At 36.7% G+C, this 27,519-nt stretch overlaps 1 protein-coding gene across 18 annotated transcripts in view; it reads right to left on the bottom strand.

Annotated features, from left to right (window-relative positions):
• LOC132105458 (tight junction protein ZO-1-like) overlaps positions 1–27,519 on the bottom strand; it is a 144,533-nt gene that overhangs the window by 56,493 nt on the left and 60,521 nt on the right. Inside the window, exon 1 of one of the 18 annotated variants that reach the window (XM_059510656.1) lies at positions 17,169–17,628. The exons of the other annotated variants lie outside the window; for them this stretch is intronic. Within the exon in view, the coding sequence (XP_059366639.1) occupies positions 17,169–17,195 (27 nt within the window). The 5' untranslated portion in view covers positions 17,196–17,628. Of the gene's footprint in view, positions 1–17,168; positions 17,629–27,519 lie in introns of those variants that run through there. 18 annotated transcript variants of the gene reach the window in all.

The following is a 27,519-nucleotide window of genomic DNA, read 5'->3' as shown; positions in this document are numbered from 1 at the left end:
AGTGTTACAGAGAACGATCGGAGTATTAGCGAGCACAAAGAGATAAATTCAAGAGAGATATAGCATTATTACAGAATTGTTTTATCAAAATTGCAAGCAGTAAAAGATCTAAGGCAGAACAAGCTCTGGAACAATTACTGGAAAGTGACAAGGGGAAATCTGGAGCAGACAGCTTTTACACAGATGACGAAGTATTTTACCAGGATGGGGAAGATCCATTTGAGGACTGGTATGTAACTTCAAATAACCTCTTTATCATTATAATTTATTATATCATACATCTTGAGTATGTATATGTTTTGGATTTTTAGTCAGATAGCGATTGAGGCATGAAATATTTGTTTTAGTGTACCATACTACTCTTTCCCTGTAAACTCAGTTCAAGAGTGGTGTGCAATTTGTTTCAATAGACTGACTTACTCAACTAAGTAAACTGCTCAGGTCAAGAGAGGTGAAATGTGTTTTTAGTGTACAGTGGAGTTTCATAGGGTTACATGAGTTTATAGGAGTTATTTTTTCTACATTGAATTTTGACACAAAAAAAGCTTCCAGTTTGATTGTGTATTTGCTCTGATGCAGGATGCAGACAGGACAACTCGCCGCACACCCCTACCCATTGTCCCTTGGACCCAGCAAACCCTGCACACAAGCCTGCAGATGTCAGAAAGTACTGTGAGCACTGCAAGGCAAGCAAAGTGTACAACAAGACCTCCTGGCCTTGCTTTGCTCACTGGCATGCCTAGGACTGTTTGTAAAAAAAGTTAATTATTTAATTGTTCTTTACACATTTGATTAAACAATAACACATTTCTGTCAAGCAAAGAGTTTGAAAAAAAAATTTTTTTTCAAAAACTGTTCTATATTGTGTGTTTTTCAGTAATAAATGACAAAAAAAATCTAATTTTCGTTTTTGAAATTCTTTAGTTTATTGTACAATTTTTCACTCATACTTCCTTTATAAACATATTGCATGCATGCTTATGGTAGCTTAGGGTCTTCTGAATCCATCGATACCAAATACATGGTGGTCCATCATCATTACATATGGTTTATAAGCCGAAATGTAAAAATAGAGAAAACGGACCAAAAAGGGCTTAGTACCCTAAGGGTTAAAACGATGAGATATAGCATAAAGATGGTGAAGGTGTTCGATTTTTAAAAGACTATGAGAGAGTAAAAAAACGAAAATCATGTTTTCAATTGGTTCTCTTTACTTTCACCAAGTAAAGCACAAGAGAAAAGCCACTGCAGTCCATGAATCAAAAGACATGCAATAAATCCTAACAATCTGCCCATTTATACTTTGTCCTTCCCACTGACTGAGCTCAAATAGCCAATGTAGGCGTCACAGGCCTGGCCACAGAGACAATAAGACATAGCAGTAGGTTTAAAGGGATGGTAATTCATTCATCATTTACTCATCCTCATATCATTCCAATCCTGATGACTAATCTTTTCTGTAGAACATAAAAGAAGGTATTCTGAGAAATATCTCAGTGTTTTTTGTCCAAACAAAAGTCATTGGGCACCAAAACTGTTTGGTAACCATTTATTTAAAATATATTGTTTTGTGTTCCACATAAAAAAGTAAGTCAAGTTTGCAATAACATGAGAATGAGTAAATTACAGAATTATATTTTTTTTTATGTGCTGCTTTAGATTTTCAGGGTCAAATCAAAGCATCATTGCACCCAAACAATAAAAAAATATATTATAATCAATAGCAAAGCCTAGATGTATCATAATAACCACATGATGCCAATGGGGAGAAAATGAGAGACAGACAGAAAAACAGAGAGACGTCTAATCTGGTTAAGAAGTTCTTTACAATCAAAGTCTAAAAATAGACCATGGCAGCCGTGAATGAGCGGGAGAGAGAAAGAAAGAGAGAGTTAAACAGTAAACAGAAAGACTGGCCTACAGGAAGGGGGTTGCTACCACCTCTGTCGTGCTTCAGAAGCTTTCAAACTGAAGCATGCAGGATCACTGTCAGCCATGAAGACGGCTACATGGGTGAAGCTCACTGAAAACATGCTCTCAAACCGCAGTACTATAGACTTCCTCAATCTGTCAATCTTGTATACAAAAGTTGATGAAGTTAATACCAGAGGCGACGGTTGTATTCTGAACCATCTTACCCTTCCTTACATTTAATACATTTCCTAATGTTATAAAAAATTATAAAATATTTGTAATGTTATAAGTGTAATGTCATAATTATCTTAAAGTTATAAAAGATAATGCAACCTTTCTAAACATGATACTTCTTTCAAAAACATAAAACAACTCTTACCAAACCCAAACTTTTGAGCGGCAGCGAAAAAATCTAGAAGAAAAGCACTTAAGCACTAACTGCAAGAACACGTTTTTATGTTTTACTAATATGGCAGACAGATTGGATGTTTGATGCTCAAAGAAGAAGTAGAGATACAAATATAAAAACCTCTAATCCTGTGCACTAGGATTAAAAAAGTTAATCTCTACCACGCTTCTTATAAAGGTTCTCACTGCTGAGAAAGGCCATCAGCAGCAGGAAAAGGCCAGCAAACAACTAACATACAAATACAGGACACTGAACTCCATATCACACATTATGTGTCTGGCATCTTGAAGTGTCAATAGGTGATTGTCTTGAGAAACATTTTTTTGTTATTCAATTCAATTCAAGTTTATTTTTATAGTGCTTTTTACAATACAAATCATTACAAAGCAACTTTACAGAAAATTAAGTTTCTACAATATTTAGTAGTAGCTTATAAGTGTTGACTGCCAGTTTGTGTGCCTATAGCCCTATTCGGACGGGACTAGTTTTCTAAACTACGTTTGAGTTTTGATTCTTACCACCTGACGTCTGCGATTTTCATGTACCAATTCGGACGGGACTAACATCTCCATGTTTATTACAGAGGTTGGAGGGTCTGATTTGTGCATCTGGGCGTCACCGAGATCACGCGCTCTGTATGCGTGCATTGCATTCATTCAGAATGATTGCCATTAGTATTATTACACAATAAATACTAAATGGCTAGTATAGCAAAACCATGTTAATGTGTTGTTCCTTTAGTTGAACTTGTTTTCCTTTTTTCTTTCTTTTTTTTTGTGTAGTAGGCTAAATCTACCGTATGTTTAATTTTCATAAAAATACACATGTAATTAAAACATTATGTAGCTAACTGAGTGCATAAATTAACGCGAGTAATCTTACCTGATGGTGATATTACAATAGCCGGTATTAACAGTTTATTATTTTTATTATTTTTTTATTATTATTTCTTTGCCGGTAAGCAAATATATCAAACATGCGCGCTGTAAGAGCATTTACGGTAATACACGTTGGCCAAAACACACAAGGAAACGCGTTGTGAAATAAAATATCACCGGCAATCACAGACATTCGCATTCGGACGGGATTAGTTTTCTCAGAGGATCACTGAGTTTGCTGAAAAACAGTAGGTAACTTGCTCTGTAATTGTCACAAAGGTTGTGTGAGAAAAACACCTCGCTTAACCACCTCGAGCGCGTCTGAACATCCCGCCCCTCTCAAGCTCAGAATGTGCTCCAGCTGTATTGTAAACAATGACATCATCTATACTGCTTATCAATTTGAGCCTGATTGAGACGCAGAGAATAATAATGAAGAGGTTCATGCAGAACCTGTGCAAGCACGGCTCTTAATGGTTGTTTGTTGTTGTCTCATACTTTTAGATACACTGTTGTTTGTAAATGCTACTGGCTTCTGTTAGCTTTTAATATAATATACGGTTTTATTCTGATTAAAGCTTTAATACAGCACAGCAACCCATACACACATCCATGTATAACGCTTCTCATTGCTTTGTGAAAATAAGTGTATAAACGGAACAGTTTATTGGAGCTGATCTGACAATCTGAATGAGAGAGAGAGAGAGAGAGAGAGAGAGAGAGACAGATGCAGAGAAGGGCGACACGAGGAACAGGATTGAGAACCACTGCTTTAGAACATTGATTTTGAAACTTGTGAATCCATTAGAATTGTTAGAAGACAGAATCACGATTCATATATAGATTTATACGTGCACCCCTAGTTTTCTCTTCCTCTTCTCTAAACTAAAGCAGCACAGCATGGCCTTGCCCTGTTTGTTGTGTGTTCCCGGGGGCGGGGTTTATCTGGATTTGTGATGTAACGGACCTGGGAAGAAGCTTGTTGTAGGCTCTTACCAGCAGTTTTTGTAGGCATTAAACTGCCAGAATTTTAAAAGCATTGCATTTAACTTTAAGCGCTGCAACTTTGCAGATATTGTTTATGCTCAAACAGCAACATTACACACTATTAACTAGTAACTAACATTAAAAAAAGTGAAATTGCAATCAACCACCCCTTTAAGTTAAGTGGCCTAAATCTATTTACTCTTTATTTATTAGGGGTGGAACTGTACCTAAAATGAACCGAACCGTGACTTTAAAACAGGGTACGTACCGAACCGTGATTTTTGTGTACGGTTACACCCCTAGAATTTATATATTATGTGGAAGGCCTAGAACCAAGAAATGTACGTCCAATCAGAACACTCGGTCCGAGCTTATTGAATGGCTTTCCTACCTGCCTGTCAAAATATGTATCTGCCTACCTCTGCACACCCTGTTCGCACAGACAGGATATGTCATCAGCACGTTCACGAACGCTGTGCAGACAAACATAAACAACCTGGTTTTCCTTCCTGGTATTGTAATACTTTTAAAGTTTTCTAGCTAGTGAATGACACATGATGTAGCCCAGCGGTTCCCAATTCCAGTGCTTGTGTACTAGGCTTGTTGCGATAGTCGGTGTTACCGGTGATACACGGTGTTTAACCCACCTACCGGTCATAGCACTTGACCACCGGCACCGTCCCCATCGTGTTGAAGTTTTAGCCTATAGCGATAAAGCACTTAATTCAGTTAGTGACTACGTGCCTTCGTAATTAAGCGTAAGCGGAACGAGCGCCGCAGTAAAGCAGCAGGTGTCCGATTTCATTTATCATTTGAGGAGAGTGAGGCGAGCTAACTGGCAAAGGATGGCGGAAGATCTGGTTTCAAAGCGAACTGTTACAATTTAAAATGAAGGTTTTTCGTTTATTGTTTCTCATTTAGCCTATTTATAATTTTTTGTACGGTGTATGCAGTTAATAGGCCTACCTCTTTTTTTTAACAGCTTAACGTGAGTTTAATTTTTATATTAGTTTTTTTTTTGCACTTAACTGTCCAGTGATTATTCGGGTAGGCTACCTTATTTAACGAAGTTTTTGATGTTCGTTCGTTTCATATTCGATGGTTGTGCGTTTTTTTTTCTTTTTTTTTTGCTGAAAAAGGCAGGCACTTTATTTAACGAATATTTATAATTATTTAACGAGTCTTGTTTGATACTTGCACGATGTGTGCAGTGGTTCGTTTTGTTAATAAATGCACTTTAAAGGTGTTTCATAAGTGCTTTCGTTTAGTTTTTGCATGGTGTGTTAAGTTATTATTCATTTTGCAATAAAGATGTGTGTAATACAAGCGAGTGTCTTATTGTTTTGTGTATTTTTATTAAGAATAAAATAAATTAACCCATGATTAATTCAAACAAATGCTACTGAGTTGTCGCTAATTAAAGTGAAAGTAAATTGAGACGTGTGCACGTCTGCACGACCGCATTTTCGGCCTCCCGAAATCCCCGACACGCAACCCCGGTGACACCGGGATTACCGTTTTTTTTACACGTCGATTAACCGGTGGAAAAAATCCGTCACCGCAACATCCCTATTGTGTAAATATTTTGCATGTCTCGCTTAGTTAACACACCCAATTCAGATGACCAACTCGCCAGGAGTGAGCTACGTGAATGAACGGTGTTCCAATCGATACGATCCCTACACGTGTTGATTGCTCCCTACTCCCTGAGCAGGGGTTTACTGCACTTTGGAACATGGGCTGGAATTGGGAACTGCTGATGTAGCCTATTGTAGTAATGTTGTCTCTGGTATTCTGGTCTGTGAGCATAAATGCATTCAAGGGGCGTGGCTTTGGACGGCTAATGATAGCGTTTTCTAAAATCTCGTATTGCACCTTTAAGAAGGTTTTCTGATTTACGTAATAACCTAATGTGACCATTTTTGGTAGATCCACCAGTACCTGCAGAGTCTCGGTACACAAAGTAGAGATCATATGAGTTCTAAAAGAATAACTCAAATGTGGCAAAACTGCATAAAAGACAATAATCAAAAACTTCCACAAGTGACTATTGCTAATTGCTATGTGTTTAATCAAACAAGACCCTCTGATAAGACCTTCTCTTTCCCAGCATTCAGCCACTCAGCATCGAACATGAACATGCTAACTGACACTTTATTGCCACTGTGTTTCGCAGGCACCCTCACAGCAAGGTAATCTGAACTCAACCAAACATCTCTGAGCTGACACCACGGAAGAAGAAGAGTCGGAACAGCACATAAACCCTTCATAAACCTGTCTTCTTGTATACTCAATAAAATGAAAGACTTCTTCAAGAGCAGTTCATCCACCTCTAGAGTCAATAACCTCTTTATTCAAAGCATAATGGTAAAAACGTATGCACTGACTGGATTATCTCTCTCACTCGGACTCAGACACACACACCTATTATATTTTAAGTTTGCAGTGGCAAAGCGCTAGCAGTTCGGGGATGATAACCAGGCCGCAGATTCCGGCCTTGCCACAGGAGTTTTTAAATCATCACTGCACTGACCCAATGAGCACTCACTGAGTTATCTGCCCCACACACACACACACACACACACACACAATTCCACAGGGCAGGAATGTGCTGATAAGAAGCCAAGGCACTTCACACTCTCTTTCTCTTTCAATCTCTCTCTGATAGAATTGTGATGTTTGTCTAAAAAGAAGAAAATGAAGATTTCCGTATAACCCTTTTGAATCATTAAATGTTGGCAATTTGGAGTTAAAATACTTAAAACAACAAAGCCATCATTTAAGCCAGCAATCCTAAAAAAAGAATGCTGATTATTTCTGCTATAATGCTATTAATTATGAATCAAAACTCCCCATTAGCTTTTCTACTGACAGACGAAATCTGAACCGTTTCCTTTGAAGTTATGGTTGCTTGTTTTGTTTATCTCTGCAGCAAAATAAAAGACTCTTTATAATTATAAATTTTTAGCATTTTCTTTTTTGGTCCTTGTAGAGCACTCTATCATGGTTGTCTGTTTCTGCCTCAGAGTAATAAATTAAGAAAAAAATAATAATTGTAAAGGTAAAAAGACACAATCACAAGAAATAGGGCTGCAAATTGTGATATATGTAGACTAAGCAAAAACAGACTTCCATACTTAGTAATCAAAAATAAATATAAAAAAGCATTAAGTTATGTGAATTCTATAATTATTTTTCTATAATTCACCATTATTTATGATACACACTGACATCTCCAAAGATGAAAATATATTTTCCTGCTCAAAAAACATTTCTTGTTATAATCAGTATTGAAAACAGATGGTCAGCTTAATATTTTTGCGGAAACTATGATCCATTTTTCCAAGACATTTTGATGAGCAGAACATTAAAAAATAGAGCATTTATTTTAAATAAAATCTTTTGTAACATTATAAATGTATGAATGAATGCATCCTTACTGAATAAAAGTATTCATCTCTTTAAAAGGAAGAGAAAAAAAACTTACTGACCCAAAACCTTTGAACAGGAGTAAAAGATATTAAGATGAAGAAATCTAAAAATACAGTCATAAAGTTAAGTCTGTTTATTAGATAACATGGTGTTGTGCAATGTCCATGTTCATAACTCTGAGCTAACACCCGGACCGAGGCTGTCCCGACATCTGAATTCCACAGCCTGAATCTACCATCACACATACAGAAGCACAATGATGTGTAACTATACAACAACAGCTTCATTCAGCAGGGGGTCTCTTTGTCAGGGTATGTGTAAGAGAGAGAGAATGAAAGAAAGAGAAACAAAAGAAGGACGGGGCAAAATGATGAGTGAGATGGGAAAGAGGGGGATAAATGGGACACCTTGGTTCTGCTTATATCCTAGACCCACAGAAACAGCAGTCACCCCAGACAGGCCTCCCAGCCGAGGCTCACGTGACCAGTCCGAGCTCACTCAAAAGAATTCCCAAGCCCTTACAGGCGGCATTCTGCCCCACAATGCCTGTTCTGTGGCCCAAGATAGACAGCCAGAGAGTTAATGAGGTGTAGCTAAAGCCAGATTAATATCCTTCACCACTACAGTAGCCTATATAATTAATATTAGGGGTGGGCGATATCTCGATATTTAAAATATATCAAGATATTTTTTAAACACCATATGGATTTTGACATATCGTATATATCGATATATTGTTTATATTTAATTCTGATTCCGCCACTTTGCTTGTTTGTCTTATCTGTGCTGTGCTCACCCCCCGCCTCCTTGCTTTTGTTCCCCCTCCCCTCGCGTGTTGTTTTATAAACATGGCGCGCGATATGGACTAATATCAAATCGCGATATGGACTAATATCTACAAATATTAAGCCAGAAAAGACTATTTAAATATGAATCCTGCATGTTCTGCGTGTCTGTGTTAATGAATGGAGCAGAAGCACGTCTTAATTTTATTACACACCAGGAAGCGCGCGTGATGCTCCGTTGATTTCAGCGTCTTTCCTCTCACTAAATAAAGACGTGAACACATGAACAACATCTCCAGAACTGCTCTGACCGTCACTTCATGAGCATCTGGCCGTTTGATTTGAGTAAAACTAGCGTCATATCACATCATAGATTGTAGTATCACATGCACAGAACTGTAAAGGTAAACCCGTCAAAATAAAAGTATTTGCCAGAAATCTATTATTAGCCTATTGTTCAGCAGAATGTAGAAAGCCTACTACTATTAAAATGAAACTAACATAATTTAAGTAATAATCACACAACATTTCTTCCATGTATTATTTTTAATAGTAAATCCCCTTTGTTTACCAAAAAATAAAGTTTGCTTAATTTTCAATAATTAAAAGATCAATTAAATGAATGTTTTATGTCTTCATTTGACAACCAGAAAAATGTGAATACACAGAATTTCAGAGGGGAAAAACATTTCACATAAGGCTATTTTAAATGTAACAAATTAAGTTGTTTTTATGCATTTAAATAATTACACTTGCTTAAACACAGAATTAGGTAACAATAAAACATATGGTGAAGAAAAAAATAAAACATTTCATAGGGCCCTAAACATGTAATATTTGACATATTTGTTTTTACAGTAGTTTTTGGGGGGTTATTTTTCCTGTAAAGGTATCGAGATATATATCGTATATCGAGATATAGCAAAATATATCGAGATATATTTTTTGCTCCATATCGCCCAGCCCTAATTAATATCCAGAAATAATTAGGGCCTCCCCCACATTTAATCACAGAGCATGTGTGTACAAGTCCATATTATTCTATACTAATAATATATAACAAGTATTATCACTCAAATATTTACACTGCAAAATGCTAACAATTTCCTACCTTCAGGTAGAAGTTCCAATCAACCTATCTTTTTTATAATTTTATTTTAAAATATGATACAGCGAGAGCATATATACATACAATTACAACTGTCACTCTCCTTTTCTTTTTACAAAAAACAAATCAAATAACAGAGGGGTAAAAAAAAAAACAACAACAACATGTAAATCAGATCCCTGTCTGTGTTTATTATGAGATCATGACTATTGGCTGACTGCACACTAAAAAGCTGTGCCATTTTACAAACATAGGTTAATTGTCGATAAGAGATGCAATCGATTAAGGAGATAATAAATAGAACGAATTCTTAATTCATGAAATCTTTCATTTCCCTTCCCATGTTTACCACACACAGTAAGAGATGTGATTAAAAGTGAAAGATAATAAAATTAACCCATGCGAAATTAGAGGGTTAGGCTGTGAAGAATTAAGAAAAGAAACCATCAAACCAGAATAAAGCCACATTAATAAAGTCTATATCTCGAACGGCATCCAGAGGCATGGTCACGATCTAACATTTTCCTAACCCTGCGAAAAAGTTTTTTTTTTTTTTTCCTGTCTCTGTTTTTTTTTCTGTTTCTGTCTGTCTGGTGCACACGTATATTCTAGCGATTCAAACTTACATCGCAGTCTGTTCATTATCAGAATAAAATACAGTCCAGAATAAAAAAAGACCAGTATACCAGTCCACTCTGCTGTTCTAACATTGATAATCATTTTCTATAACAGAATCCAGCAGAATCAAATTAATGTTTTGCTGCAGCAGCGCTGATGGACGCAGTTCACTTAATGCGCAGCGCAGTCACACGTGTGCCACAGTTACGTTTGGGATCATTTTATTTTAAATTCCATAATGTCAGTTGAAAACATTGCAATTGTGTTTTAAAATACAACAACGAGCACCACAAAACCATTTAAAGAGGCGCGTTCAGCGGATAGGAAAGTCAACAAAGTAAAATGATCTCAAACATTGTGCTCTCTTCATTTTATCATCCTGCTACTAGCATTTTATTCAGACTAAAACCCCATTAATTCAAGTGAGAAAGCGTTTTGTGTGTGTGTGTGTGTGTGTGTGTGTGTGTGTGTGTGTTTGTGTGTGTGTGGCTTTTTCACATCCTGTCATGCCAGTGACTGCTGTCTGACATTTTAAAGATGCATTTTGCAGCATTATGGTTAACAATTAATCGATTAATTGATCTTTAATTGAAATTTAACGACATTCGATTATAGAATTAATCGATATTTTACATCCCTAAAAGAAACTAATACTTTTATTTAGCAAGGATACATTAAATTGATCAAAAGCGAGAGTAAAACATTTTCAATTGTAAACATTTCTGCTTTCAAATAAATGCTGTTCTTTTTAACTTCCTATTTAAAGAATCCAGAAAAACAACAATTCCAAATATTAAGCAGCACAACTGTTTTAATCATTGGTAATGAGAAGAAATGAGCACCAAATCAGCATAAGACTGATTTCTGAAGGATCATGTGACACTGAAGTAACTGGAGTAATGGCTCCTGAAAATGTAGCTTTGCCATCACAGGATATTTTTAAATATATTAACATTTTAAAACAAGTAAAACAGAAAACAAAAATTTTCACTTTTTAAAATTTTCACTATATTTATGTTTGTACTGTATTGATCAAATGAATGAAGCCTTGGTGAGATACATGGTATAGCATATTACAAAACATTTTGTAAATAAAAAGGCAACAGAGCATACCTAATGTGTATTTATTTTATATTTTCTAATTACCACTTTGAGAAAAATAGCACTCAAGTAAATGTAGGGCTTCCCCTTGAAACTGATTATCTTGAACCAAAAACTGCACACATCTGAGGCCAGGGGTGGGTTAATTTTTTTAACACAACTCAGTCTGTCTAGACAGAGGCAAAACAAAACTACATGACTCTCATTATAATCAACTAAGCTCTCCAAAGCTAAATGCCCGATGTGGCACACTCAATTATCTTCCTGTCTGTCAGAAAAAATATTTATTTAGAATTATTATTTATAACATTGTTTATTTATCAATAACACATGTGAATATAATTATAAGTGTAATATGTTAAATGAAAACCAGTTCAATGTGGCCTAAATATGCTGAATTAGCCTTTTCAATTTTAAATATGCCTTCAAAACTAGGTGTATATATTTTATTTTTGGCAAGTTCTGTAAGTTACCTGATCGTTCAGCTCTCAAATCAATGGAAATGTGGCGGGTTAAGTAGGAACAAAGATGAATAGAGAAAATATACCTGATTTCAATAAGCAGAAAATAAAGTTTCAGATTCAAGCCAAAATCCATTCATTGATGCTGAAAATCATAAGAGTGATAAAGTTTTAATTAAAATAGCTCAAGAGAAGTTGAAAGGCAAATGAAGTCAAAAGAGCTTATGGCAGTATGTGCTACTTAAAGCTTATGGGGCACAGCAACAGTGAGAAAATTGCTCAAGCGTTATCTTCAAAACAGCCTTCTAAAGTTTCCCCAGCTTCATAAACACAGTAAATTTCAGCTAACCTGCTTTGTGCTGTGAGCACAGCAAAGCTGAGGTCAGTGGACCTGGGTCTGAGAAAACAGGCCTAATGGAAAGCTGGACCGACAACACACTGAGAACACAAACAGACTTTAAACAGAGGTTTTACAAGATAACGTGGGTTCTCGTGTGGCAGTGAGCTTGTCAGCTTTAGAATCTTTCAGAGCCCTGCACTCAGATAAAAGCCACAAAATCACTAATGCACTGAGTCACACACACAAACCAAATCTCCAAATGGAGACCATCATTATCGCAACACTCTCACACTCTCCATCCCCACAAACACAGCAAATCTAGGTGAGTTGACTATCATTATGCGCACATAATACAATAATAACAGACTATTATCAAATAAATATAGCCACTACAGTCTTAGAGGTAAATAAACGCTGTGAGGTCTGTAATCTCCTCAAACTCAGTCTGCATTTAGTCATTGCTTAAACAACAATTATACAGGGAGCAATACTGTTGAAAATAATCCACTTTATCAATGTGACTTACTCCACGGATCTGCTCAGAATACACTGAGCTAGATGGGCATCACCTGTTATATTCAGCCAGTTCAAGCTGAGGTAACATGAAGGAATTTGGCATGCTGAGTGTGCGTCTGGGTCACTGTAGCCTACAATCTCCTAAAGGGCTCTGTATTATCATGGTTGAGAGAAGAAGGCTCACTAAAACTCGACATGTGATTCAGATTAAAGCTATTTTTTTCTGTATATGCCCCATTCTCTCTCTCTCTCTCTCTCTCTCTCTCTCTCTCTCTCTATATATATATATATATATATATTAGTGCAGCAATGACGCGTCGACTACAAAAATATGTCAACGTGCGTGAAATGCATCAACGCGTCACACTGTTTACATCTCGCGTAATGGCGACTTCTGCTCCTGGGAATGGAGAAAGTTGCATTCTATCACAAAAACAGAGACCACTGTTATCAAAGGTACGGGAATATTTTAAATAGAGGCCAAATAAAATGGTCCTTTGTTCCCAAAAAACGAATATGGTGTACCACAGCAGCACAACTGTGATGCACGAGCACCTCTGAGGAAAACATACTGGCGCTCTCCGGTGTTACGGTTTAACTGGTTACCGTGTTATCTGGTGACCAACTTCCTGGTTCAGGTCTCTGCTGCAGATGTGATGGAACGACTAAACGACTTGTAAAGTTATCCAAAAGATTAATTAGCTAATCAAAAAAAGAACATTAGATTAATAATTTATTTTAATAAAAATAATCGTTAGAGTAGTCGACAGAAAAAATAATCGTTAGTTGCAGCTCTAAAATATTACCGTATTTTCCGGACTATAAGTCGCACTTTTTTTCCTAGTTTGGCTGGTCCTGCGACTTATAGTCAGGTGCGACTTATTTATCAAAATTAATTTGACATGAACCAAGAGAAATGAACTAATGGAAAACATTACCGTCTACAGCCGCGAGAGGGCGCTCTATGCTGCTCTCTGCTCAGTGCTCCTGTAGCATACACTGAGCAGCATAGAGCGCCCTCTCGCGGCTGTAGACGGTAATGTTTTCTCTTGGTTCTTGGTTGTAAATAAATGCGACTTATAGTCCAGTGCGACTTATATATGTTTTTTTTCCTCATCATGACCTATTTTTGGACTGATGCGACTTATACTCAGGTGCGACTTATAGTCCGAAAAATACGGTATATATAATTTTTTATACCATTTTTCCAAATGAGGAGGACATGCCAAAAAGGAGGTCTTGTCAGATTTTGCTCACTTCTGGTTACAAATTTCTCCCCAAAATATGGTAGGTGTATACACACAAATAATTTATTGTAAGCCTTTTCTATCTCACACCAATTTATGCTCAAAGAAACAAAATTAAACTTTTAAGTACAAATGTAGCTGATTGTGTCACCTAAAATTAGCATGTTCTGTTGCAGCTGGACCACTCTTAATTTTCTACAAACTCACTGGCTACTATAAAGAAACTGAAGAGATGACACAGGCAGAAGATTACACATACACTTCTGCTTCCTCCTGTCACACGCAGTGCATATCTAAGCCTCGTACAGACTGCCTCAAACAGTTCCAGAACACTGATTGCCCAGAGAGGAGGACTGGGGGGTGAGGGCTAACAGTGGGTGACAGTAGGGTACCGCCTAATTAAGTCCTCATTAGCAGAGCATTAAACTAAGCAGAAATGTAAAAATGACATAGCCAAGTGAGCCTTCCACTGAATTTATATACTTCTACACACAGATCTGTCATAACTGGTGACAAAAGAATACGAGAGGTGAGGCAGTAATACTGATAATGTGCAACGCCAATGCACATCAAGATATGGGCCCTGTGGTGAAGCTGCACCAGGAGCCCAGTGCTGTTGCTCACTATGGAAACTGTTCAAGCTTTTCAACAACACAGGCACACTTGATTCTGATTGGCTCTGAGCGGCACACAGGACTCTGTAAACAGCACATTACACTGCCGGGTTTTAATGTTTAGAGTGTTATCTTCAGATTTTTGCAGGCGGCAAAAACTACAGATATAGACAAAGAAACAATCATTTCCTCTCCAGCAAAGGAAATTGAAACTGCATGCCTTCTTTTTTTCTAAGATGTCTGGTACAGCAGTAAAGTGGAGATATGTTTGTCCTCTGATGATTAAAAAACCTATTCTGCACGCTCTCAAAGAGCGCCAGAGGCTCCAGCAGTAATTAACAGAACCTCTCCAGAACAGAAGTGCTCTCTCTTGCTCTCGCTCGCTCTTTCTGTTTAACTATGAATACAAGCTCAAGGGGCCTACTTATAGTATTAATACAAATAATTTTCTCTGGTATTTTGTGCATGGGACAGACAGACAGGTGATCAAGGCTGTATGTACAGTTCCATATTAAACACCTTCATTTTCATTCAAATAGGACACTAGATTAGGTCCTTCTAAGTTGAATTCATGTTTTAGTACAATGTACACTTTATTTACTCAAGGAAAATAATATCACGTGGTGTCAATCCAGAAAGTTAGATACTTTCAGGGAGGGTGTTAGAGTGAGACAGACCAGTTTAACAAGAAGTTTTCTACTCAAGAACAGACATGATCTGTACCAAATGGTGACTTGATCCCACAACTGTAACAGGATTTGCATTTATTACTGACTAACTTGATTAATACAAAGATTTTGAATTCTGCTTTGTTAAACTCTTAAACAGAAATTATGACTTCACTATATTTTATTTAGAAATATATTTATTAATCAATAATAATAATAGTAAATAAGAATTCATGATTTCCCCAAGAACTGTTAAAACAAATGCATACTCAAAACAAAAGTTCTATCAAAGCACTAAATGAGCCCTAAACAGCAAATTGGTGAGCGATAGAAACGCAATGCATGTGGTGTCATTGAAGGATTTTGTCTCTGTAATCTGTTTTAAGGCTTGAGTCACAGGTCACTCATTGTAGTTTCTGGTCTGTTGTGGAACAATTCGGTGATCTTTAAATAACAAATAGTCCCAAACTGACTACATTGTAGTCTTTGTCACCTTCTACAAAAGACCTAATGAAAAAGTAATCACCCACATTAATTCTTTGTATTTAAAACTAGGAGACAAAACAAAATATAGCTGATATAGCAGAGACAGGACAATATCTCTGAGAGAAAACAAGGACACTGGGGAGACTGAGCAAAACTTAAGGACACAAAAACAAGGTCATCCAGAGAGATCCACACCTTAAACAGACATGATAAAATTTCCACCTGAAACAATTTTATTATAATGAGTTTATGTGAAGATTGTTTTAAGTTTACTTAAATTAGAAGATTTTTTTTTTGAAGTCTAATAAATGTTAAAATTGATAGCCCTAAATAATCAGTCAATGCTTAAATATTAGGGGGGGGAAACTATCACATCAGCAGTAGCATTGGTATCAGTGATACTCGCCTTCAGTGATACAGATGCCACTAAACAAATATTTAAAAACTATACTGCCTTTGTGTTATTTCTAAATTAATTTGAAGATTGTATGTTAAATTATTGCAAAATAAAATTACATTTAAAAACTTTAATGTTAGTTGGGATTAATCAATCAATTTCAGAAAAAACATGTGCAATTAATTAGTTATTAATGTTTTCTGGATATAAATTCAGAGTCAATACACACCATTGCATTACATCATCACCTAACCATTTCTCCAAGAGAAACTCACCAAACCTGAAAGACTGAATGTGCAGTAAACATTCCTGTGTTTTCATATGCTTCTCACACAGTACAGTGGGAGAGGAAGCCCACTCAAGAGCAGCACAGACACACACACACAAACACAATGTGCTCCATTGTATTTCGCTAGGCACCTTACACACGTATCCCACGCAAAAACGCCTTCTCCGCAGACTCTCTGATACAAAACTACAAAACCACGGCTTATAGTCTGATCGAGTCTTCTCCCCACAAGCCTTATAATGTAAACCATCCAAAAACAAATATGCAGGCTGAATATAATATAACAACTGAATCAAATATCGCATATCGTCTGAAGCGTTTATCATCATCCGCACGGGCCCGAGTAACGTTAGAAGTTTCCCGCACCTGCAAAATCCTGCCCACATTATTCAGACAAACAGAAACTATTTTGAGTTTGAGATGTTCCTGTGTCGACTATCCCGAGAGGAAGTTGGTAACGCCAGAAAATAATTACTATGATTAAAATGCAGAAATTTCACACTACTTTGACATTACAATTTTTGGCCATTTCATGGCCATTTATAATGAACAGGTACATCTCGAGTCTAGTCATCAAGAACTGTCCAAGAATCTTAAAGGGACAGTTCACGCAAAAATGTTCCAACTCGTATTACTTTGTGCCAAAAGATAGAAATGCATATATCATTAATCAGTGTGAAAGACTCGGTCTCCATTCACTGTCTTTATATCGTTTCTTCATGTAATGAAAACGACTGGTGACTGTCCTTTCCCCTCTGTTGTTCCATTTATGTTATAAAGTCGTGCATGTTTGAAATAACATGAGGGTTAGTAAATGATCAAAGTTTTTTTTACAACATGTATCGCTCCTTACATGGGTCAGGACTCGTATCCCGTCTAACTGTTTTGAAAAGTACCTTTAGTAAAGTAATTTCCTACCTTATTTATTGCAGCCTTGGCAGACATTTTGATATCTTAGTGGCTCCCGGCGTAGCAAGTTTATTGTTGTTGTATATCACTACACCCAAAACACACACACAAAAATATTCCTCCTCCTTCGTCCGGTCCTGCCCAGCAGCCGCCTTAGCGCCGGGCAAAGCGGGTTTATTTCTTCTGACCGCCCAAAGACATGTCAACACAACCGAAATCCCGCTGTCCAAAGTTCATCATCTGTTATTACTGCGCGTGAACACACACAAACTTCAGAAGCTACGAGAATATCTTGCCGACAGTCTCTTTCTCTTCTTAATAAAGTGAAAAACGATAACGAATCAAGAGAAACTTGCTATCCTAAAGTCGACGGCGCCACAGAGTTAATATCGACGCGAATCGTCCCACAACGGCAGAAGTTTCAAACCGCCGAGCTCGATCCTCGCTTCTCTGCTCTCCCAGCAACAGTCATGACATGTCTGACTGGAATGGACCATTACAGTCCTGCGGGGGTGGATGGGTGGAGCTGTATAACCACAATCCAGATTTATAAATCTAACTCTTTATGTGTATGCAGCTGGGTTTTTTCTGTTATTTTCGAGAGTAAAGTGATAAATGTGTCATTGTTTTACATCAAACAATAAAGGCAACGATAAAAACTAAAGGGACGCCCCCTTTCCTGACATTTTTGTTTTGGCCGGGAGCGGATGGGATGGAGAGAGGGAATCAAGGAAAATTAGATTTGCTTTGCCTTTGGAATAAGAAGTTTGAAGTAGGAGGAATAAGGGGTTCCTATATTTTAACGTAAAATACAAAATAAATAAATAATAATAATTCTCTCACACACACAAAAATTGATCATGTACTAAAATCTCACACACACCCATTTTTTGGACTGTTGGAATATTTTTAACTAACCAAGCATTCCAAACTAATTTTTAGTAACTCAATGTGTTTTAATGTTTGTTAAAGTGCTTGTTAAAAAAGAGGCTTGGAAACAAAATGTCTTCTGTTGAAAATTACTGCGTTATTAGGCAAACTAATTATGCCTATAAAACATAGACTTTGATTTAGTTTACTAAGATTGCGTGTGCTTTAACCTTTTAGATCAAGTTTTGGCTGATAACAAACCACTCAGGAAACCTAATAGGACATAATTGCTGCAATACAGACCACTTCCTGTGGTTTCCGGATCCCCTCCCACAGGACAGCACGCTAGAATGCTGTTTATATTGCTTTGAAATCAGTAATATGGGCTGTACTTTTCAGTGTAAAATGTTAACTTATGTTTGTAGCTGATAAAAAGGAAAACATTTCACAAAATCACAAAATATAATTGATTACTTAAGAGTACAATCAATCATTTGGTTGTCAGTTATAATCGCTTAAGTATCCCTGCAGTTCAGCAAACAAGAGACTAAAATAGTTTAATTTCCATTCAACAAGCCAACTATAACAAAGGAAGCAAACTCTCTCTAATCTCCACTGTTCTTGTAACTGTCCTTAAGATGGTAAAGGTTTCATTTCTGAAAACAGCAAAACTAAGGATAACAAAAAATAAATTTTAACTCGGTACTACAATTACCAAATTAGATACTGCACAAAAATCACCAAATCAGTCCCTAATGATAAGTGTTACTTTTTAGTCTAGCACTTCAGTACAGGCAACAAAAACAAAACATAAATTGTAATCTAAGTAAACCAACTCTTACACTGAACGCTATGTTCTCTATTAAAAGTCCATTTAATGGTCAGAAGGTCACTGCTTGTAGATGTAATTCCACAAATAGCTTGATGATTGACAGACAGTTGCAGGGGAATGGCTAGGGATATTTTGGATTAGTCAAGCTGCTGGATAAATTCTTGTCATAAACCAGAACAGAGGGTTAAACCCAAAAATAACTTGGTGTAATAGGTCACATTCTCTCATAGCTATAGGCTTTAGGAATCATGAAAAGGAGGGAAGGAGAGGACGTGATAGGACAGAGTTATAAAACATTTCAACAACCAATATGTCTCCCCACAAAGAAATAAAAACCCATTTATTACCCAAGACCCTTAGTGTCATCACAACTTGAAATTTAAACATAAATCCAGACAAACTTTTATGAGTCACCATATGCTAAATGAAATTAAATGTAATACAAGTGATTATAATGAAATATTTGCATTGGAGAAGCCATGAATTACTGTAACTCAAATGCAACTTAAAATGGACTTAAAAACAAACACAGTTGATGAACAGGATAAATAAAATGATAAATACTGCCAACGAGGCTAATCGGTCAATCCTCCTCCATCGCATGTTACGATCCGCATCAAACAGCAAGGATATCAGGATATTCAGCATGCTGTCTTTTAGCGCAGGCAAATCTCACATTCCTGAAAACCTCAGAGCATCTCTTTCATGTCTTCAAAACCCCAAGTAAATGATTTAATTGTAAGCCCAAGATGGAGAGGACTGCTATAGCTCGAACTGAAGAGTGAATGGTTCTGATGGAGTAGAAACAGACAATTAATGACAGAAACAGACGATCGAAGGCAGCTTTGTCGCGCATGGTTACCCTAAACAGCTCTCGACATGGAGCAACCTGAGGCTTCGCATCAGCTGAAGAGCTCAGGTGTTCTCATGGAAGAGCAAGCACTTGGAAAACACTCCCATGGCCTTGGAAATCACACATGCATACAGTACACACACACACACACACAGTGTGAAGCATGTCAAAGGGAAAGCTCAGTAGACTTGCCTGCCTGTAGTTAGAGAATAATGGACAGTGAAAAGTGCAGATTACATGCTCTGCACCACCACTGCTCATATTTTAGAATGTAGATTTAATGTAAATATGTAAATAATTAAAATACAAAGCACATATATACAGTACTTATTGTACATTTTTATTTACAGCAACTGCATCACTTTACCATTACAGATCAGCTGAAGAAGTCCAGTAGAATGAGGCACCATGGAGGAATATAAACATAAAAAGAACTCAGAGCTGCACCTCTGTGAGCAAAAACAACACAGGGAGGTTTGAATCTGAAGCCAGGAACTGCCAACAGATGGATCTGATACAGTGTTCTCTTTTATCTCGTTCTTCTCTTGGCTACACTATATTGACTTAACAGTTTTAATTTGGGGGGGGGGGGGGGGGGGTGCTGCAGAAACATGGTGAACCTCAGACACCTGAGGGAGGGAACAGAGTAGAGGAGAAAAGGATCCAGTTTCACCCGTCTGTCTTCATCTGTGCTGAATTAAAAACAAATTGACCTAATCTAGTTTCTATTGGCTTTATTTACTCTAAACGTTCTTGCCTTAATGTGCCCTGTTTCCACATCTAATGAAAACCCTCTGGAAGTCAGGCTATGGACTCAAAAAAGACTGGACATCCCTCTGAAAATTACTTTTAGAATCAGACACCCAAATGCAAACCACTAAATAAATAGTTACAAAACTGAGATTATTTAGTCAATAAGGCATTAAAATATACTTAGTTTTATATTTTTGACAATCCAGATAAATTATACAGTTACATGACACTTCCTTCCAGGAGAGACGCTGTGTGGAATGTTACTCTCAAAGCATCACATTAGAGTCATGGTTAATCTTCTTTCACAGAGCCCCAAGTGACCTGATGGTGGTCCCAAATATACCTACACAGAGACCAGCCATAAATCAGACATTGGCAGGAAACAAAACGGAGCTTTAGTTCATGGTGTGACTCACAGCAAGATTGCAGCAGAGAGGAGATTGTTTATTCTGAGACTGAATGACCCCCGAAGAATGGAGCAGTGGGACACTGTTAAAATGTTGCTTTGCTGAAAATTAAAATGAGAAAACAAGTGGATTAAAAGTGCATTGCAATTACATTGTGTGACCCTTTCAGTAAAGGACCAGCTGACTTTGGCCAACATTACAAAACTGCACAGTAAACGAGTGCTTTTACTTGCATGTTAGAATGGTAAAGCGAGATTACAAGACTACATTCTACATTAAAAAAAACATTATCAATTATAGCAATATGTTGTTAATTTAGAATAATCCCAGGTCAAAGACTTAAAAAAAAAAAAATCAACCACCCCTGTCAAAATTATGCATCCAGGGAAAAGCCTTTGAAATTTTAATTACTTTTAATAAATAGAACAACAAAAGTGGCTACTGTGCGACCTTTAAAAACAGCAGCTTAATTGTTTGGATCTAAAATTAGAAAATATCTACTTTTTTCACTCCCTAAAGTGCTGTGGGTACAGGCCAGGCTGTGTCAGCCCAGATAGACTAGCTGTCCTCCATTCAACCCACTGGGTCACGGCTAAATGAGCATGTTCAGAGCTATTAGACATAGCCACTGCCAGAATAACACACCTACTGGTCTCATCAGTTACCAAAAAGCCTAGTTACAAAGCAGACTTCTAGGCCCAGAGGCTGATGCTGTTCCTTTTCTGCCATTTAAAGGGACAGTTAAACATTTAAAAAGACATAAGTGAGTCACATTTATAAATAAATACCTAAATAAATAAATAAATACATACATACACACATACATAAAAAGTGTGGAATTACATAATCATTTTATATTTTAATTTTTAATTCTTGGGTGAACTATTCCATTAAAATGTCAGTTTAAGATTTCAGAGATGGACATGCAACTTGTTCAGAGTCCATTGTTTTATTGCCAAGATGGCAAACAATGATCCTTTAATCATACAAAGACATTTATTCAGTGTGCCATGACAATCATAAATACATAACAAACAAATAGTCCTTATTCTCAAACTCCAACAAACATCTATAGTAATGGCATCAACAGAGGTAAACAACAGCTTTGTTTTTTGTTATTGTTTATTTTTTTGTCTAAGACATTTTTTCCTCATGTAAATACAAAAATGTAGTACATTTCAAAACCTTTGCAGTGTTTTGATGAGTGGAGACCCAGTGCTACAATAGTTCACATCACACTCTTCTATTTATAAAATCAAAAACAGCTCTTAGATTTTTTTATATATCTATTATAAATTATATATGGTATTATCAGACATTCACTGTAATTCTTGAAATAGTGTTTTGCTATAGTGAAGCATACGAAATGCATCATGCATGTTTCCTTTGTTCAGTGTCTATTTCTAGTGTCACTCCTTTCCTGGCAAATCACAAATGTGATGTGGTCTGCAGAGGGACTCTAGAAAGGAAGCCAATATGCACATGTAAACAATGCAAGCAAACACATACATAATGCATGAAGCACACACTTCGCTAAATGAATCAAAACTGTGATGCCAATCACATATGTCTCTATACCTTCATCCATTTCCTCCTTAAGGACAGGCTGCCATAAGAGACTAATCTCCAAATGGCAGGACCAATATAGCTGCATATATACAGTACATGGGCAACACACATATCATAAGCTTAAGCTTACTGCACACACTGCTTCTTTCACAGTCACAGCAGTGTTAACTAAACGTGTGTTACCATTTCTGACTGGTAGAAAGCTGTGTCATTAACCAAGAGCGTTTGTCCGGGAGATATATACGTAGCAGTTTGTCACTGTCCCAGGGGAAGAATATTCTTACAAACAGCCTCACACGTATGTGAACAAACAAGATTTGTTCACACAATACATTTTGCATTCCACTGTGCTGCTTTTCTATTGTTTTTCTATGTAAACATGCACAAGATTGACTTGTTCACATCTCAGGCCTAAAAACAGAGCATTTATGTTCAACTTTTCTTTTTAAAACACATCTCTTTTTTTTTTTTAATCCACTATCTTGTGTCTCTCAATTTAATCACGAAAACTCTAAAGTCTAGTTTACAAGAACACAAAGGTATTTTATTCACTTCTGGAGTGAAACAGCATACTGGACAAAGATTAAACTTTCTATTGTGCATGTGTTTATAATGCATCCATTCAGATTAAATATACTTTGAAAGTGAATGTGTTCAGTTGTTTGTATACACTAAAAGTTTGTTTCAAAACGGAACAATATGGGCTTTAGAGTCGCATTCTGGAATGAAAAAGAATGAGTGGTCAAGAATTTTTCTAACTTGTCATGCCATCTTAAAATCGCATCACTTTTGTCCAAAACACTGAAGAAGCAAAAAAGCAGCACAATAGTCAAGTTAGTCCATCTAGCACATGCTTGCATAGAAAAACAACTAATAACCACTGCTGTGGAATGTAAAATGCGTTCTGTGAACCAAGAGGCTGTTCTTACTTCTCTGATGGACTCTAAGGCAATATGACGTGGGAATTATAGTTAAAATCAGAGATTAAGTAACTTTTAGAGCTGCAACTCAGCTCCATGGCTCACTTTAACAGGTTTATGTATTGACGTGAGAGGCTTTTCTATGAGATCAGCAGTTAAGATGCCAGATGTGTGGAGTCTTGCTTCTATAGGGAGCTATAAGTGGATTTCTGCAGAATGAAACCAGGATACCTGTGAAAAGTTGTCTGTTTATGTGCACAAAACCCTAAAGGGTCATTTAAGTTGAAGAACAAAGAAGAACATGTTCATCAGTCAACAGTACTATGAGTTAATCCTGATATAAATCCTGCTGATATGAATTGCTCTAGAATGAATGGAGGTTTATACATGAACTTTAAGCGAAAATGTTTTCATATGTGTGTATCTTCTGTACATATTGCATTTTTGGGAGTACACAAAGACTTTAGTGATGTGTGTTCTAAGCCTTTATACATCTATTGTTGTGAATTAGTAAGTGTAACTGGCCAAATCATGTAGTTTCAGATTTCCGGAAAACACTTCCAGTTGTTCTGTATAACACGCCATTTGCTTTAACCAGCAGATGTCAACAGTGTGCAAAATTCAACTTTTATAACATGGCTGGGTCTGAAATCACATATTCTCTGAGTAGGCACTTGTTTTAAATAAGTACTTGCTTTGCTACCAAAGTTGCTTAGTTTGCTACAAAAGTATATTATACATTGTATCAATGAAATCTGGACATATTACATTCGTAATATGACTAACAAGAACAGTTGTGTTACTTTAAAGTGTGGATGCGCAGTTCAGAATGTCATTTTGCCTACTGTTTTATGAATACTGTAAATACTATTCTTTTCACATACTGTTTTCACATACTATGTAGTAGGGATAGGGAAATATGCATATTCAGACGCAGCCCTTGTTTCGAGATCCTGCATTCTTTGCCATTCTGAGTTGCTGCCCACTAACTGTTCTAGAAGTAACACACTATTAGCAAACTGTAACCATTGCAATCAGTGAGCAGAGCATGCAGGTCAAGGCTGCTCTAGTACACAATGTGTTCCACTTGCTCACCTCCGCCCTGCAGCCTGGTTACACTGTAACTTCATTTAGCCTGTAGCGCTGCTGTAAGATCCATTGCACACAGTCTACAGCACTTGTAAATCTCCAGTCATCACCGGTATTCAATTAAAACTTGTTAAGGGTCAAATATCACTTTCCCAGGCACTACGAGCATGAATGGGAACAGTAACTATTTTGGTCACTCATGCCTTAAGCCTCTAACATCTGTGTCAGATTTGATCCTAGTATGTAAGAATGTTGACAAATGGTTCAGGAAACAAACTGTACTGGTGACATCTGCAACAAATGGCACTGTGATGGCTTAACTATGACTACCAGGGGTCAAGTTGTACATTATACATCACTGTTCACATTGCTTGGGATTAGGCTTTAAACTTATCTATGAAGAATATCATATTGTAATGCTATTGCAGTGTTTACACATAACTGAGATCAGCAAGATGAGTATAATTTGTACTCAAACTAAAAATGAAAGTTCAGTAGTTCAGCTGAGGGACAGATCTTTATACATATGTCACAATGTCTTTCTTACAACAGCTCTCAGCTATGTTTGGCATTTTCACGTTCTCTCCTCAGAGAGAAATCATGATGCAGTCAGCATGAGAGCTGATGCTAACTCATTTCCACCTGTAATTTATTTTCAATAAAGGTTCTCTGATGCATACAAGTACAAGCAAAAATGATTTCCGCGGTGAATACGGCAGAAAACATAATTTGTGCAGAAATGTAGAAATGTTTGTGGCAACATTCAGCTCTTCACATCACTTGGCTTTTGAAATGTGTCCTAAAGGAAAAGCTATCATGTATGACTATAGAGCACAGTATACAGTTTGTATGTATGTATATATATTCATTTACATTTTTTTGTAAAGTGCCATTGCATCAGAATTTAGATTTACTCAATCTGTTTACCATGCTATTTGACTTAATTTCATCCGATTAAATTTACACTGTAAATTGTGTGCAAAAACCTGCTAATAAAATTTTGAAGTAAATCTTCATAATTATCATTAAATATTCATGTTTGTGCAACTAATTACACTAATGATTAGACACAAACTTCCAGTCTGAAGAGCACGATGTGTTCAAGTGATCATAAAGTTTGGCTGAGCTTGGTTCTGTCAAGAAGAGAGGTTGTTCGGCAATAAAGCATGCCAAAGACAGAGAGTAAACACAGACCTGGCATCATGACAGACAGAGCTCTGCACACATTCAGCTGTTAAAAGTCTCAAGCAGCTGTAATCAAACAGAACCAGAGCACCGTTCCTCTTTGAGCACTACTAAGACTGTTTCCCGCTTTAAAATGTATTGACTAATATGCTCATATGAATTAATATCTCTAATCACATCTCTAATAATATACAAACAATTTTGCTCATCATAATATTACAACTGGAGAGGGATGAAACTTGTGGGAAAGACAGTCAGACTTTCTGTGTGGAGTGAAGAAATGTCTACTCAACACAGCAGCATGTGCTACATACTGTACACACATACAGTACTACCATTCAAATGTTAGCATTTGATCTAAGTCTCTTATATGCTCACCAACTCTGTATTTTTTTTTTAATCAAAAACTGCATGAAAACACAAATACTGTGTTTTATCACTACAAATGGAAATTACTGTTTTCTAATTTAATATATTTTAAAAAAAATGCAATTTATTCCTGTGATCGCAAAAACTGAATTTTCAGCTGTCTTCGGTGTCACATGAACTTTAAAAAAAATTGTAATAAGCTGATTCGGTTTTGCTTAATAAAAGTATTAATTTCTTTAAATAGTTTTTTTTTCCTTTAAGAAATATATTATAATATAATATAATTTTCTTCTTAAAAGAAATCTTTCTGAACCCAAATATTCGAATGGTAGTGCAAGTACACAATGATTACCATGTCATGGAACAGGGAGAAAAGCTAGCAGGGGAGTTATGAAGGAGGTGAAATTTAGGTTAAGTATATCAAGCAAGATATACGATGAGGGAAAAGTAACAGGAAGATAAGCACTGAAAGAAAGAGAAACAGAAGAGGAAGATGGGCTTGTTGAGAGTTAGAAAACGCCAAGAGCATTTTGTAAATGAAAGACTCCTCATCCATCAGAGCCATCAGACACACAGAGAAGAATGAGAGTAAGAGGTTTTATAAATTCTTCTCTTTGCAGGTGAACTGCTTCTTACAGAGGTCACAGTAAAAGTGATTGTGGGCAGACGAGAGCTATAGGGCTGCTTGTGTTTGCTGAATTGAGTTATGCTCCAATCAGAGCGGCCTGCGAGGCAGGAGGGTGATTTTGTGCTGTGTGGATGGGACTAGGTAATGTGATTCATGGTAAATGAGGGTAATAATGCTCTGATAATGTCACCGGAGTCGGCCATGATTAAAACCCTACTTTGATCAGGCCTGAAGGTATGATCTCAGCAGCTCTGCTGGAAATCGCTCCATGTCAAAGCTAAGATGAAATCAGCCACAAAGGGAGCATTTACAGAAACAGCAGTGTGATCGACAGCTCTTTTGGGAGATAAAGAACTTCTCCATACTGATAGCCCAGAGCACAACCTTCACCGGCAAGCAGGGGTGCACAACTAATTGAAAAAAAAAATGAAATGGTGAAAGGCTGCGATTTAATTAAATAAGTCTGCATGTGATGTGTATTTCAACGTGAAGAAGAGTAATGCATTATTATATACTGATTTGAGTTGTAAATGCTGCTCCAGTTTAAATTAAACTCTGAGTTTGGCTAGTTTATATTTATCATTCATTTAAAGTCACAATGAAACAAAAGTAGTAACTTTTTTTTTCCTGAGGTATATCCTTGTGTAACAGTGAAAAAAGGGTGATGACGTGGTTCTATTCATCTGGTGTTGACTGGATGGAGGAAGATCTGAATGCAAGCAGTCACAGTTGATTATGACTAAATGATTGGATAAATTTGGCATACGTCACCAGAATGAATTAAGTCTGTCATTTTATCTGAAGATCAAGTTATGATATTTTGCTTAAGAATAACAACACTCTAAAAAAATCGGTAAAAAAACTGTATGCAATGAACTGTATTGA

This window comes from Carassius carassius, chromosome 2, assembly GCF_963082965.1.
Source record: "Carassius carassius chromosome 2, fCarCar2.1, whole genome shotgun sequence".
Taxonomy (NCBI): domain Eukaryota; kingdom Metazoa; phylum Chordata; class Actinopteri; order Cypriniformes; family Cyprinidae; genus Carassius; species Carassius carassius.
The sequence above is the reverse complement of the archived record's forward strand: the minus strand, read 5'-3'. Positions and strand labels throughout refer to the sequence as shown.